The sequence below is a fragment of the Dreissena polymorpha genome, chromosome 11 (assembly GCF_020536995.1).
Source record: "Dreissena polymorpha isolate Duluth1 chromosome 11, UMN_Dpol_1.0, whole genome shotgun sequence".
Taxonomy (NCBI): domain Eukaryota; kingdom Metazoa; phylum Mollusca; class Bivalvia; order Myida; family Dreissenidae; genus Dreissena; species Dreissena polymorpha.
In genome coordinates, this window is record NC_068365.1 from 75,506,262 (window position 1) to 75,521,775 (window position 15,514).

The 15,514-nt window shown below is 35.3% G+C and overlaps 1 protein-coding gene across 1 annotated transcript in view; it reads right to left on the minus strand.

Annotated features, from left to right (window-relative positions):
* Positions 1–81: 81 nt before the first annotated feature.
* Positions 82–15,514, minus strand: part of LOC127850135 (uncharacterized) — a 238,930-nt gene continuing 223,497 nt past the window's right edge. The window contains 6 exon segments of the mRNA XM_052382939.1: positions 82–8,964; positions 8,966–9,409; positions 9,641–9,705; positions 10,203–11,585; positions 11,912–11,969; positions 15,123–15,203. Coding sequence (XP_052238899.1) covers positions 8,917–8,964; positions 8,966–9,409; positions 9,641–9,705; positions 10,203–11,585; positions 11,912–11,969; positions 15,123–15,203 — 2,079 coding nt within the window. The 3' untranslated portion in view covers positions 82–8,916.

The window sequence follows — 15,514 nt, forward strand, 5'->3', positions numbered from 1 at the left end:
ATTGCAAACAGAAACATAAAACATCGATAAAACATCGTTGGCTGGGACTAATACCAAATGAAATTACATGAATTCATCTCGTCGAATAAATAAGGTTATATTTCAGATCATGATTGAACATAGATAACTGTTGTTTGCACAGTGACTAGACAAAGAATGTTGCACACAATCATAACATCTAGGGTAATGCAATGTGTTATGAAACAGTTACCTACATTGCATCATAACTTCAATACATCTAAAATGATTGCAATTTTCCAAACGGAAATACATGTCAAATTCCACAACTCTCAAGTACAGAACAGCATCAAAATAACAACATGTCGCTAGTTACGCAAGTTACAACGGACCTATATTGACATGCAATGAGAAATAAATACAAAAACAATGCAAACCACATTGCGTGCATGTGCTGCACGGGTTCATATTACATAACAAATACAACACTTACATAATAGATTATTCAATGCAAATATATAGAAGGAATGTATGACAATAAACACTTTGGCAAAACGTGTCAAGGTGGCATTTGAAGTGAGCAAAGTCCTACATGTTCAAAACTTTCTCAATTCCCAACAGTCCTTTAGATGGTATTCTCACAACATACAAAAGTGGTAAAAAATAAATCTAATTGTTTTGGTAAACAATGATTTGTCCACACCTGTCTTAGACTTATTGACATTATTACTATTAACTGCCCTATTTACATATTACATCTGTTTCATCCCAGGGTCATTTTGTATGCAAAATGATGTTATCACAGGTTAGAAACCCTTGAAGGCATGGGTGTGTCAGCAGGCTTTTGTCAAGAGCAACACATGCTTGTCCAGCATTATGCAAAATAAGGCAGATCAGGCAAAAAAAAAAAATACGCAAGGATTTAAAACAGTGACAAAACACAAATAAAAAATCAACATGAAAACACCAAACACATGGGTCAAAATATATCTGTTTAAAATGAAAAAGAGAAAGAACCTAAACTGCTACACACAACAACTACAAATAAATACAAAGATTTAATGGGATTATATCCCCAAATGCCATTATTACAAGGACTCAGGGCAATCAAATGTGAAATGCTACATGCACACACTGGTCTTCATCCCGACAAGTGTGGTACATTTTTAGTCAGAAAATCAACCTAAAATACACTCGATAGCATGTGTTGTCCAGGGTGTGTAGCAATACCGAAATCCCCGTAATTACCGAAATCCCCCGAAATCCCCAGAAATCCCCCGAAATCCCCAATAATATTTATTATTTATCAAAATACTGCGGATATAAAGATAGAATATTGCAAAATACAATCAATTCATTGATGAAAAATTGTTTTTATCCATGTTTGGTAGTGAAAAACTAAAATATATACATAATTATTGGGATTCCGAGTATGAATCCATAGTGCATGTTTTCACAAGCACGATCAGGAACAGAAATCCCCGCTGTAAAGCTCTTCAAGTGTCAAAAAATCATCTGGGTGGCTTTTTGATATTAGAAAGAAGAGGTACAGACAAAAACTTAACAACAATATCTCACTTCTTTTGAAAAAATTTGACTTGTAGCGGGGATTTCGGTAATTCTACATTCGCCCACCGAGTATCGAAATCCCCCATATTTACATCTGAAAGTGTCAAAAATATCATTTGTATTCTTGGTTTTTAGCTTTGCTTGAATGTTTACGTGCACAAATAATATTAATGTTAATTATTAAGCACACTTGACAGCATAAGTTGCCGCTTAGGGGGGATTTCGGTAATTCTACATTTGCCCGCCGAGTACCGAAATCCCCCATATTCACGCCTTACAGGGTCACTATGTCATCGGTATGATTGTTTCTTGCCATCGCATAAGTGTTAATGTACAAATAATGATATTAATATGAATTTTTAAGCACTCTTGACACCGTACGCTGCCTCTTAGCGGGGATTTCGGTAATTCTACACAAGAGCATAGACACGCGCAGGTACCGAAATCCCCGCTGTACAAACCTGCAAGAGTCAAAAGAATCATTATATTGCTTACTTATTGTAGAAATCAGTCAGAAAGACAAAAAAACTATCAACAATATCCCCTTTGGTGACCTAGGTTGAAAAATTTTCACTTAAGCCAGGGATTTCGGTAATTCTACATTCGCCCGCCGAGTACCGAAATCCCTCATATTCACGCCTTATATGGTCAATATGTCATTGATATGATTGTTTCTTGGCATCGCATAACTGTTGATGTACACATAATGATATAATATTAATTTTTAAGCACTCTTGACACCATACGCTGCCTCTTAGCGGGGATTTCGGTAATTCTACATTTGCCCGCCGAGTACCGAAATCCCCCATATTCACGCCTTACAGGGTCACTATGTCATCGGTATCATTGTTTCTTGACATCGCATAACTGTTTATGTACAAATAATGATATTAATATTAATTTTTAAGCACTCTTGACACCGTACGCTGCCTCTTAGCGGGGATGTCGGTAATTCTACACAAGAGCATAGACACGCGCCGGTTGTACATCAACAGTTATGCGATGCCAAGAAACAATCATACCGATGACATATTGACCCTGTAAGGCGTGAATATGGGGGATTTCGGTACATTTACATTCCCCTGATTTACCCCTGTGAGACAATTTAAAAGTGCTAGGTTTAATTTACATCAATGATCACAAAGAATTACAAATTGCATTATTAAGAGTGTCTAAGAATTCATTACATCACCTCAGTTTTACCCATTTTTACCACAAATAAGATATATATAATTATTTTATCAAGAAATAAAGGATACTAAGTCAAGTAACACGCTTGTACGGTGCTATTTACCTCCTCAACATACAAAATCTCAAAAGCTTATATTTACCTCATAAAGACAATAAACTAACTTCATTCTACATACATTATGACAAGAATAGACATAAAACATAGTTAATAATCAAACATAATCCCTCCGCTCCAAAATAAGCAAAATCTGACACATGGTTTTTAAAAAACAATAAAATATGAACACTTAAAGAAACCATTAGTGAACTTCAAAGACAGATTCCTTCTTACTACAGCAGTTATGAAACAAACTGGATTCAAAAACCTGACGAAACGAATCAATTATCGTCTTGCACTTAATTTTCTGGGAACTTTGTGAGGGTACATTTCGATCTTACAAAACTATACAAATGTAAAGGAAGGCACAGGCACATATGAATTCCTCGTTATGACATGACAAGATCATTTGACTATGATAAGTGCACCAGGGGCCAACATTCAAAAAGCTTGTAGAAAAATATCTAAAAAAAATAAACAAAAAAATTACAATATGATAAACTGATATTGTTCAGTTGATTTTTTTTTAACAAATATGTTTGGAACAAAATAACTTTTCCATTAAAACTATGATAAACCAAAACTTTTCTGATAATTATTTTATACACAATTTCAACGAAACTGGCCATGTAGTTAAGTTTTTCACTGCTCATCTTTGTGGATCTTGGCCCTTAACTCAAAGACTCCCCCATCATGTCTCCTCCACAATATTGGCACTTTATCAACCGACTATGAACACAAAATCTTCATTTGGCTCCTGCCATGTTTTTTTTTATGTGATCAGATTTGACTTATTCAAACAAGAGGACTACAAGTCATACTATATATAAATATATAAGTATCACAAGGTGTGATTCCCGTGTGTTATGGCAAGTAACTGGGAGAGAATCTCACACCAAAATGCTGTATTCAACCTGACAAACACAGTAAGCATGGTGATTATATATTAACAAAGTACGTACAGAGAATTAAAATCATCCAAATCTCACTAAATATCTAAACACCAGGAGCACAAATATAAGTATGAACACATGGAAATCTTATTAGGCATCACAAGTTTCACAGAACAGAAAATAATAAAACAATATCGATGAATGTATAAATAATTTACCGCAACAAGATTGTTTTGCTCAGTTGACATAAATAATGAGTGTACATAAAAATAAACTTGGATTTGATATACAATTCTTTACTGATACGTGATCACAGGCAATACTGCTGCAGTTTTATACGTCTCGACCAGGAAAAATGCCATTATTTGTCTTGTTCCCAGTTTTGATAGGAACAATTTCACCCCTCGAAGAGATTCTACTATTACAAAATTAACAAATGGCTCTAATATCACAAAACAGGATAGGGTATTTTTATTAATTTTTCTCATTAAACATTTTATTAAGCCAAAAACCATCGAGGTCTTTACCGAGCATCGACAAATTCGATAATTCAACAATAAATATCACAATTTGTAATAATCTAATACATAATATTTAAAATCTACAAAGCATAATAAATACAGACAGGATGACATGACACTTTGGCTCATGTTAATGGTTGATAGAATCTTATGGCAAAATATCTGCTAGGATTTTAACACTGTACAGTAATTTGGTTTACTATTCACAGCTGTGCTGTAACATTTAAACATTTACGGAAATTTCGTAAAATACAACAATATAAAAGGTGAATTTAAGTATTGTGGTCAGATCTGATGTAACACAGCCATATTAATAAACCAAAGTCAGGTAGGCTTGTTTATTCAGAAATACTTCAAACAGCTTGTCAAATGCACTCTTGAAACGTAAATGCTTTTTACCACCGTACTATCCAGGATATAAGCAAAGCTGCATTGAAGATAAAATTTGTGACCAGAAATATTGCAGAACATGAAAGACAAGTAAATACACTAACTGCCTTACATTTTAAGGGATCTTTTTATGGAGTGTTCTATAATTTTCTTCCAATAGCACATTGAAAATTTCACGCTTGATGATCTTTAAGTTTGGTCTCACTGTGGTTAGAGAGTTTAATGTCCATTTCATTTTACATACAAAAAATATAAACTGAACAAAGTGAAAAAAATAATTGAGCACATTATTATCTGTCATTTAAATCTCTTAAAACTGTTTGAATACAAGTCTTAACATATTGATAGCAACATATAACTATAATTTGAATACAACACTAACTGAGATACAAGTGGTTTGATAATACTCTTTAAATTTCAAAATACAACTTTGCACTATAAAGAATAAACTATACAGAGGAATTAACTGTATTGAGCTAGATACACATTGCAGCATTTTGGGGATGGTGTACATTAACAAGTTAAAAACTCATTGTTTTACCCCCTTTCAACAACAATGAGTTTTGGTTATAAAGAACTGCAGTTTCATAAGCACAAACAAATTACAAACATAACAAAAGTTCCATCTTGTCACAACAGGATTTTAAAAATTGCATCAAAAACCAAATGTGCATACTTCAATAATCATGCAAATTATTGAGACTGCTGTCAAACAGAGCAAATACAAATCTACAAGTTTGATTTGACTGACAGGTAAGAATGAGTTTGTAGTTTTTTTAAAATAAATTATATCAATTTCAAAACACAAACCTGCAATTTAAGTATTGGTTTGCCGAGTTGTGTCCACAAATGTGGAACACAAATACAATAGGTGAGTTTACATCAGGTAGAACAACAGTTCAATTTGGAATACTTTTGTCGTTTGATGCCCTAACAACGTCACTGGTGCATACAAGATTATGAAAGTCTTGAAATCATATCTTAACACGAATGTTTCGAGTTAAATGCAAAAATGGAAAGCTCTACAACACTTTATTACTACATAAAAGAAAATATCATGGCAACATGGTGGATTGGGTACTAAGTTTTGTAGAGAACTTGGCATTTACTTAAATAGAGTATTCAATGCAAAAAATGTCATTATCAATTATTTGTTCAACATATCAAAACAAATCCAACAAATGCTTGTGCCTCTCCTAAATTATTTTAAAGGGAACAACAGACTTAACCTGAAAGCACCTAACTTTGTGAAGCTTTAAAGATCTCTATTTCAATCAGCATGGGAAAACAGAATCCAGTAGAGCAAAAGAAAAGAACAATATTGATTAGTTATTGATAAAAAAAGAACAATATTGATTAGTTATTGATAATAAGTTAATACTTCTGCCATGATTACATAACTTTCCGAATGTTATACTATTCAGTACAGTAAAATGCAAGAACCTTGTTTAAACAGTCAAGAGGCATATCAAATACCTGATCTCAAAACCATACACATGTCCAACAGGTTTCACCTGGTAAGGAAAGGCAAATAATGAGTTAAGTATATACACTATGGGGTTCCCATCACCACTGGTATAATGAACACAGTTTACAAATGTCAACTACAGTCTTTTGATATATGCAATTAGTTTGACATTTTGTCCACTAGTCTCATGCAGGTATCTGCCATAAAAATACAGTCAAATTTGGTAGATAGTTATCAAAGAGACCACTCATGCCTCCAAACATACATCAGCATTATAGATATGTAACACATGCTCAATCTATCAAACGTAAAACATACATTAAAGTGAATGGACGAATAGCATTTGATATTTAAACAATACACAATTAACATGAACGTAGCATCTTAAAGTGTCAATTGACAACATGATATTAATTATCATAATAATAAAATCCTTTCATGACTTGGACTTTGGAAAAAAAGACATTGTAATAAAAGATAACACAGATATATATAAGATTGAACATTTGAGACAAAACATCTGAAAAGTTGTGGAAACTTATAAAAAAAATTTGGTGAGCTTGACTGGTTAAGTTTGCAGTCACAGAGCCTCACTATAAAACACACACCACTGCAAAACAGACTATTAGAATGATAAGCCTGAGCAATTGAGTTGTTTAGCAATCGGACTTCTCATCAATGCCACGCCGGATTTTTATAAGTAAGAATGATTAACAGATCAATAAAATGATGTTCAAGGAATTGAGTAATAGAAATTTATCAAAAGGTTAAATATTTAAATAAAATATTAACTATGCAATACAGAAGATAAACTATGGAATTATATTTAAATGATAAAAGTGTTTGTCATTTTAGTCTTTGGTGTGATTCAAGTCTGGCTTAAAATATTATAACATTTAAAAATCAATCATGAAAGGAGTCTGGCTTTCTTGTTTTAAGTATCCCTTTTCTGTTCCAGATCCATTAAAAACTGTTAACAAACAAAAATAGAACACACAAGAACAAAAAATTAAAATGCAAACATGAAACTTTCTGCTTTTTCAGCAACATTAAAAAATATTTTAGAATACAACTTACCCTTTTTTTAAATCTTTTTTTTTTTTTAACAGGCAATTTATGTTCTAAACTATTAATATAATACACATGATTCAATTGAGATGATAGACAAGTGGCAAACATTAACAAATGGAACAATGTCTTCCAACAGGCGTATTGCACTGACGGGAAAAATCTCCAGGCACTCTGTAAGACTGGATAACAATACCCATGTAATCCACATCTCAGCACATTTTACAGGCAATTGTCAGTTAAGTTGTAGATTCCTAAATAAACTACTTGCATCATACAGAAATATTTACACATCTTACCAAATTATTACTGGACAACTATTTTCAATGGAATGATTTATTACATTTTGATAACTGCAAAAACACACTGATCAATTATCTTGAAAAATCTGTTCCATAAGTATATATAAAAATTGTTTTTGTTTTTTTCAAGAGACTGCGTACACATGCTTAATTACACATTAAACAAAGAAATAGCAAAGATATGGCATTATATAGACTAACTTAATAACTGTAACTGAAGTAAGCAACATGTGTCAACTAGAGTAGCACGTAAAATATGAATAGGAAAACAGTTATGGCTTTTATATCACAGGTACACTTGCAAGTCGCAAGTCAAATTGTCTTCCACTCAGTGAAAATGATACGGATCATACTACACATAATACAAACAAATTAGGAATAATACAAATCTATAATAAAATGTGCACTTTTGTTTTGTACATATCAAATAATATTATAGCAGTATTAAAAATGACGTTTTCATTTTATTTTTTTATATATATATATTTTTTTTTACTTTTTATTCATTTTTTTTGGTTGTCATGAAGAGATATAAATAATTAAAAGGACTTTCAATAACATTATCTATACATGATAGCATGAGGTTTAACAAAAATTTAACACATAATAATTAAATGACTGATTCAAAAACTATCCTGGATAATCAGGGCTGCGTAAAACGGGCGTGGCAGCTCGGACTCCATATCTGACAATATAAAGAAGTGAAACTCCAGCTGCTGGAGCAGTATTGAATTTTCATTAAAAACAATTAGTTGGTCCTTTATTTAAGGCAAGTGACCGATTGCCCAAACAGTACAAAACAGCACAATACAAACCAACATAAACACAAAATATGAATAAAGCTGGGGTCACCGCCTTGGAACGGTCAATGCAAAGCATTGGGGGTTTAAACCTGGTTATAGAGCGCTCAACCTCACACTTGGCACAGCAATATTCATAATACATTTAAGTGTAAATAAAATTTAACGTCATAGCATTGTAACTCAAATTAAACAATAATAAAAGGGAATTAAAACACATTCAATTTAATTACTATTTAATTACTTAATTGCATTGAAGATACAAGAGTAACAGAATTTGAAAGACACATTTATACTTGCTTTGAAGTATCAAAATAAAAACTGGCGCTCTCTACTTCCATGAAGTAACACCAAAGTATTTGCATCTATTGACATGTGCACTTCTGCCATGGCCTTGTATCAGCCGTAAATAGAACACAAACGTTTAGATAGATATGATCCCACAACAATCTTCAGTTATAACTAACCTGCATACAAGAGATCAATAATATGCAATAGGAAAACAATTACAACACATTCATATATTATAATTAAAATATACACATTAATCACCAAGGTATTATCCGTAACATAGCAAAAACAGAAATAGGTTCAATAATCACTCATACTAGTTTTGCAATTATTTCGTTCAAAGAAGAAATGTTCATATTCCTTTACATTCAGCCTAGCATATTGCCAAGCAGATTGTGCGGGCCATTGTCATCCATGGCTCCCCCACAAACCACCGCCAGAATTCATGGAGCGAGGAACGCTGTTTCCCCACATGCCACTGCCGCCAGACATTGACAACGCTGGGTTCATTGAGCCACCCCAGCCACCCATGCCCATGTTTCCCCCACGCCCGCCACCAATGGAGCCCAGATTTGAGCGGGGATGTTGTTGCCCCCCACCCTGGGACCACTGAGAGGCCCCAGGACCCCCGGACAGGCCACTCTGCTGCATCTCTATGTACTGCTGAGCCTCCGTGTCAGACAGGAAGTTAGCCAGGATGGTGGTGTTGCCCAGCAGGCAGTTGTTCAGGGCCTTCTGGGCCTTGCTCGCCTCTTCCATCGAGCGGTATTTCACGATTGCTTCTCCACGCGAGAGATTCAGGTAGAAATGCTGCAGTGGCCCATGTTGCATACACAGCGTACGCAGGGTTGCACCATCAGTCTGGAAATGGGACATATCCAAGACATATATGAGTCTATATAATTGGGATAAATTAAATGCATGCACAGTAATCTTTTTTTTTACTTTAAATGAAGCAACCTATTAAGGTAAATCCAGACAATTTAGAAACATGAAATTAAAACTCCTTCATGCCAAGTTAGTCAACTAAAAAAAGTTGAGAAGACCCAAAATTTTAACGATCAAACATTAAAGTTGCTAAACAAAACTTACTGAGGGCAAAAGATTCTGCAGACACAGGACAGTTGAAACTTGTGGTTCACCCCAGTTGCCTCGACCTGCAAAAGGTGGTTAGGAGGTTATCAAAGCAGCCATAAGATCAGTTAATAAAACTAGAACCGCCATAATTATTATTTCAATTGCAAATGCAACAAAAACAACCTCAGAACATGCCAGCTTAAAAGCAATACACTGTTTTTTTTAATCTAATCAAAGCATAATTATTTTAGTTATGAAAGCAAATAGAAGGATATAGTCATACTGTAAATAGTCAGTGTTATTTAGATAGAACTGAAACAGAAGGCTGTATAATTTGGGCCAAGATGTTTTTTTTAAACAATTATTTAAATATAACAGTACATACTTCTACAATGTGAGAGTTTACGAAACAATACTATATACAGTGTTCAGCATTTAAGGCGAATAACGAGTTAAAAGCATGAAATAATATAAAAAGCAGCAAAGTAAGAGGTTAGTGTGCAACCAGAGAGCTATGTGAACAATGTGAACAGAGGAAACAGTGGATGGACCACCAGACGGTTGTTTGCAGACATACCGTCATGTCTGGTTGCACTGCCTGCCCATGAATGCTGCCTGTTCATACCCGTCCATTTCTGCTGCTGCTGCAGATGCTGCTGTGGAAGGCCCGGATGGGGTCTGGGGGTGGAATTCTTGCCATGCATGCCCCACACCTCAGAGGAGAAGCTGGTGGGGGTGAGACTGTTGTCACCGCCTGCGCTCCACGGCTTGTGGTCGCCATCAGAGGACTTTGACGGCCAGGAAGAGTTGTTGTCACTGTTTGGGCTGGATTTAGTCAGGGTTAGCAGATAGTCGTCTTTGACCGTGTTGACGCTGAGGGATCTGGAGAAACTGCCCGGCGTGATTTGCGGGTCGTCCTCCACATTCTTTGCCGATATGCCTTGCCATGGTTTGCCTGGCACAAATTCGGGAATAGTGGGAATCGGGTCCAGAGAAGAGCTGCTGGTACTGGAGACAGTGGAAGCTGCTGTGGTCATGAGAGATTCAGAATTGTCTGACGATTCATTGTCTGTAGATGACGTCCAGTTGGGCCAGTTTTGCAAATTCCCCCCTGAAGCGCTCGAAGACCAAGTGGAATCGCCACCAAGGGCAGGCAGGCCAAGTTCGTCATAACGGCGGAGGTTTGGAGTAGGGTTTGACTGCTGAATTGGTTTGAATTGAATTCCACCACTCGGCTGCTGGGGGGACGAGCTATCTGGCTTGGCAAGTAGGCTCTTCTGTGCTGCAGAGATGTTCTTCTGTATCATGAGTATCTGCTGTTTAATAATATGCGCCTTGTTATTGATCTCCTCTAGCTCCTGACGTAGCATATGTGGGTTGATCTTCAGCTTGTTCTGTTGTAAGGTCAGCTGGGTGTGGATGAGCTGCTGAAGGTTCTGCTGGTGCTTCAGCAGTTGTTGCAGCATTACAAGCACATGAGTTGGCAGCTGTCTGTTCAGCAGCTGAGGGCTGATCAGGCCTGCCTGGACGGCCATTCTCAGCTGGTTCATAATCTGCTGTTGTGCCATCTGTTGGTAGTCGTTCGGGTTCGACTGCACACCCGGGGGCTGACCTGGTCCCAGTGGTCCCTTGCCAGGGTTCATGGAATTCATCTGCTGCGTTGGTGGCGGCTGGGTTGGGTATTTCTGCATAAATGTTTGCTGCAAAGCACTATTAATACTGGGGTTGTTGGAACCGAGACTAGACTGGTTGAGACTAGGTCCATTGTTGAATGGGAACTGATTTGGTATCTTGGATTGAGCATTGTTGAACGGAGTATTTTGCATGTGATTCAAATTAGGCACAAATGAGTTGCTGTCAGGCTGAGTATCTGATATGTCATCGTTTGTTGGCAGGAGACCAGACATTCTCGCTATTTCGAAGTCATCTTTCTTAGCACGGGAACTTCTGTATAGATCAGCTTAAAGTAAACGAGAAAATATGATCTAAAATGCTATTTTTACAATTTTACAAATATGAACATAAACAGTTTGTCTTATATCAAAGCATATGATTAAATTCGAACATTATCTGACAATAACATTTCATTAGGTTCTTTATAATTTATCACATGCACTTGTCAGATTTAAATTATCAAATATAAAATAAGACAGTCAACTGTGGATACCAAATTTGCAATTGAACTGGAATAGTTGTTCATCTGTTGTTTTTTGGGGGGCATTATAAAAACCGAACGTTCTTATGTAATATTTCCCAGTTCTTTCCTGTTAGGAGAAATTTCTGTACCTACAGCACCTTGAATGTCCATGTTGTTATTGATCAGAGCACGCTGGGCATCATCTTTCTGTAAACATTCATATAACAATTATTAACAGTTAAGTATATATTTCACAGGAATCATTCACAAGACAAATGTCATTTTAATAAACCATATAGAGGCCACATAAATAAGCAATCTAGACAACTGATTTTCGTCTATTAAAGATGTTAATTCAACCAACATTGAAACATATACAAGATTTGTCACTTTTCATATAAGCAAATGTAATAACCAACAAAACAACTGGGAAATAATTGGTCCTAAGGTGCTCACCTAAAGGATCTGAACTGTAATTAGAAGGTACTGTTTACAAGGTTTCACAATAGACTTACAAGGAAAAATGCCAAGAAGCTATGTTTTTTTGAACACACCACAAATACTTTTTATCTTGGCCCAGAAATCAAGACAACAGTATTTTTTCATATTCGGATAAAGGTCTTCAATTACGGTAGTGGTCGAAAAAGTGACTTCTACATTGTTCAAATGGTTTTACCTTGAACAAATAGGTAAAACTGTCTTGTCTCATGGCGGCCTTTTTTATGCACAAACAAAATAAATATTAATTTTTTTCTTTAATACACTGTACACAATATAGTGCGGTCCATTATGACGCTTGGGGTGCTTGGATCCCGTTTTTTCTCCAACCTTCCATTTCTGATTCAAACTTATGTTATGCAACTTCATGTATTTTCAGAAAATTCAAAGAAGGCAGCAATCACAGCTTGCTTTATCCGTCCGTTTAACTGATTTTAATCGAGTCGAGGTTGAACGACACTCGACAGATAATTGGTGTTAATCTGTTGTGTAATGTCAATAAAGGTGTGAAAACTTGCGAGTTAGTGTTTATTACATGTATTCCCTATCAGAGCGGTTCGGTGCGCTAATAAGGTAAGGTAGGTGCAAGCGCAATAATTATCAAATTAAAGTTATTCAAAACGATTACCTGTTTATGTTTTGTACTTATCGTGTATTGTATTTCATTGTACAAACAATGGCTGTGTAAGCGTGTAATCGTTTATTATATGCGATACATGCTTGATGAATAAAAAGATATTTGTGTATGTTAAATGTTTCAGTACGTATACAAAAAATAAATAAAATAATCCTGACGATTTATTTACATGCTAACGAAGTGTAATTGTTAGCAGAGATTCACTTAAATCTTTGCCCGTTATCAGAAAGTCCACAGGTAGCACGTTTTTTACATGCTACATATGACGCAATAAAACATTTCTTTGTACATGTATCGTATTGCATTCAATCTAAATTAAAATTCGCTCGTCCAATGAAAGCTGTGTCCCATAATGCACTGTACAATTTTTCTGAAAAATCGCGTAGGCATATGGATTTGTTTATGAAATTCGTAAATACATTTCCATAAATGTTTAAGATTATTTTTTCGTAAGTGATGGTGTAATTATATTGGATTATTGGATAAATGAGCACATTAGAAAAGCGGTATGTATACTGTTATCCAGGGATCATATTTTTTTCGGTTTTGTCGGTCCTAGACCGATTGAGGTCATGAAAGACCGATTGAAAATCCCAAACAGTCTGTCCGATTCTGTTTGCTAAAATTCCCATGTCATGAAATCGATTACACCGTGTACATGCTAACATACCCTAATGACATTCTTATCTCGATTATGTGTGGTAAACCATTCGCTGCAGTCTCTAAACCGGTCAGGGCCGGTATATTGCACGTGAGACCAAGAATCAAAAACTTCTGAACAGCGGATTTAAGACGCGTCTGAAAAATAGCACTGTAACTAAACAAAATATGCCGATACATTTTCCACCAGCGTAATAAACCGGTAATATAATTATGAATGAAAGTCGTAGATCTGATCGACAGAACAGCCGAAAGAACAGCCGAAAGTTATTTTTATGGGCGGAACTTCACATAAAATAGTTCACAAGAAAATATTATGCATTGTATTAATCTTTAGTAAAACCTTGTTAGAATCGATAATAATTCGTGTACTTTATACTTTGTTGTTGAATAACTCACGACCGGAAAATTAGATGCGTGGTTTCAAATGTTTCGCTCTCGCGATAAAATCCCTACTCATCTAAACTATCAGCCGTGGGTTATTTGACAACAAACTATAATGTAAACGAATACTTTCTTAATTATTTGGTGTGTTATTGTCAGAAGCGAACCTACGCACAGACATTTGTTTGGTTCAGTGCATGTTTGCAAGCCATTATGGAGTGGACAACAATTTAAAACATCGGTATAGACTAATAATCTGATAAAACAGCACACGAAACAACAATGAAATAGCAAATGATAAAACCAGTTGAGAAAACTCGTTCCGTTTAAAAAAATGCCTAAGGGAATTTTACTTGTACATTTATTATACCACCTTCATGAATGGCAAAATCAATGGTATATATTTTAACGTAATTTGTCATGATTTCGGACATAATTTTTTCGGATACTTTTTCCCAATTTATATCCGGACCGATTGATGTTGCGGAAAAATATGATCCCTGCTGTTATCATTCGATTTGGTTTATATGCATGTATTTGCGGATGACAACACAGCACGACAATACACAGGACCTATATTATAGGCTATAATACACCTGTTTTTTTATAGCCCCCTTGAATAAATCAGCTCAAAACTTATAACGCTGTCCGTTTATAACGCTGTTGCGTGGCTTGGACCCCGTCATCCGCGTTATATTGGAGTTACAGTGTATGACCTAGTTTTTGATGCCACCTGAACCCAATTTCGAACTAATCCCAAGTATCATTTGGAAAATGTTCTAAAAGTTTCATGATGATTGGGCTAAAAATATGATATTTCTAAAAATTCACCTAGTAACCTAGTTTCTGACCACATGTGATCCAGTTTTAAATGCTGCTAAGAAACAATTGGGACATGTGTCATGATTGAATTCCCAGATTGGACAATAAAAGAGACTTCTTAAGAGACATCAAAAAGACAAAGAACAACAGACAAAAGAAGATAACAAGCAGTGAAGCTTATCATATGCATATTATGCTCAATTCCATTATAATGTGACAGATATTTGATGTTTTACTATTAACTATCATATGCATATTAAGGTCAATTCCATTATAATGTGACAGATATGTGACGTTTTACTATTAACTACCATATGCATATAAAGCTCAATTCCATTATAATGTGATGTTTTACTAACCTTAAAGCCCATGTCAGTCAGCTGTTGTAGAAGGCGACTTCTCAAGTGGGGAGTCTGAGGGTTGAGTTTTAAAGCACCATCCTGAAAAACACCCACAGAGGTGAAATACACTTGTTAAATAACTTGGTGACAATATTACCTCCACAGAGTTATAATATCTACTTTTACATAAACATCAAGGTTTTACCATTTAAAGCTTGTGTCAAGCTTTCAAAAGATAGATAATAAAATATGATTAGACTAAACAAGAGCTGTCATAAGACTATTATTCTGTTTTGATATTATGATGTATCTTTTCTTTCAGACACCCGATACATATACACCTGAGCACAAACACGTATTTGAAGTTTAATAAGGGTTCCCAGCTTTTTGTATGAACAAAATTCCCTGAT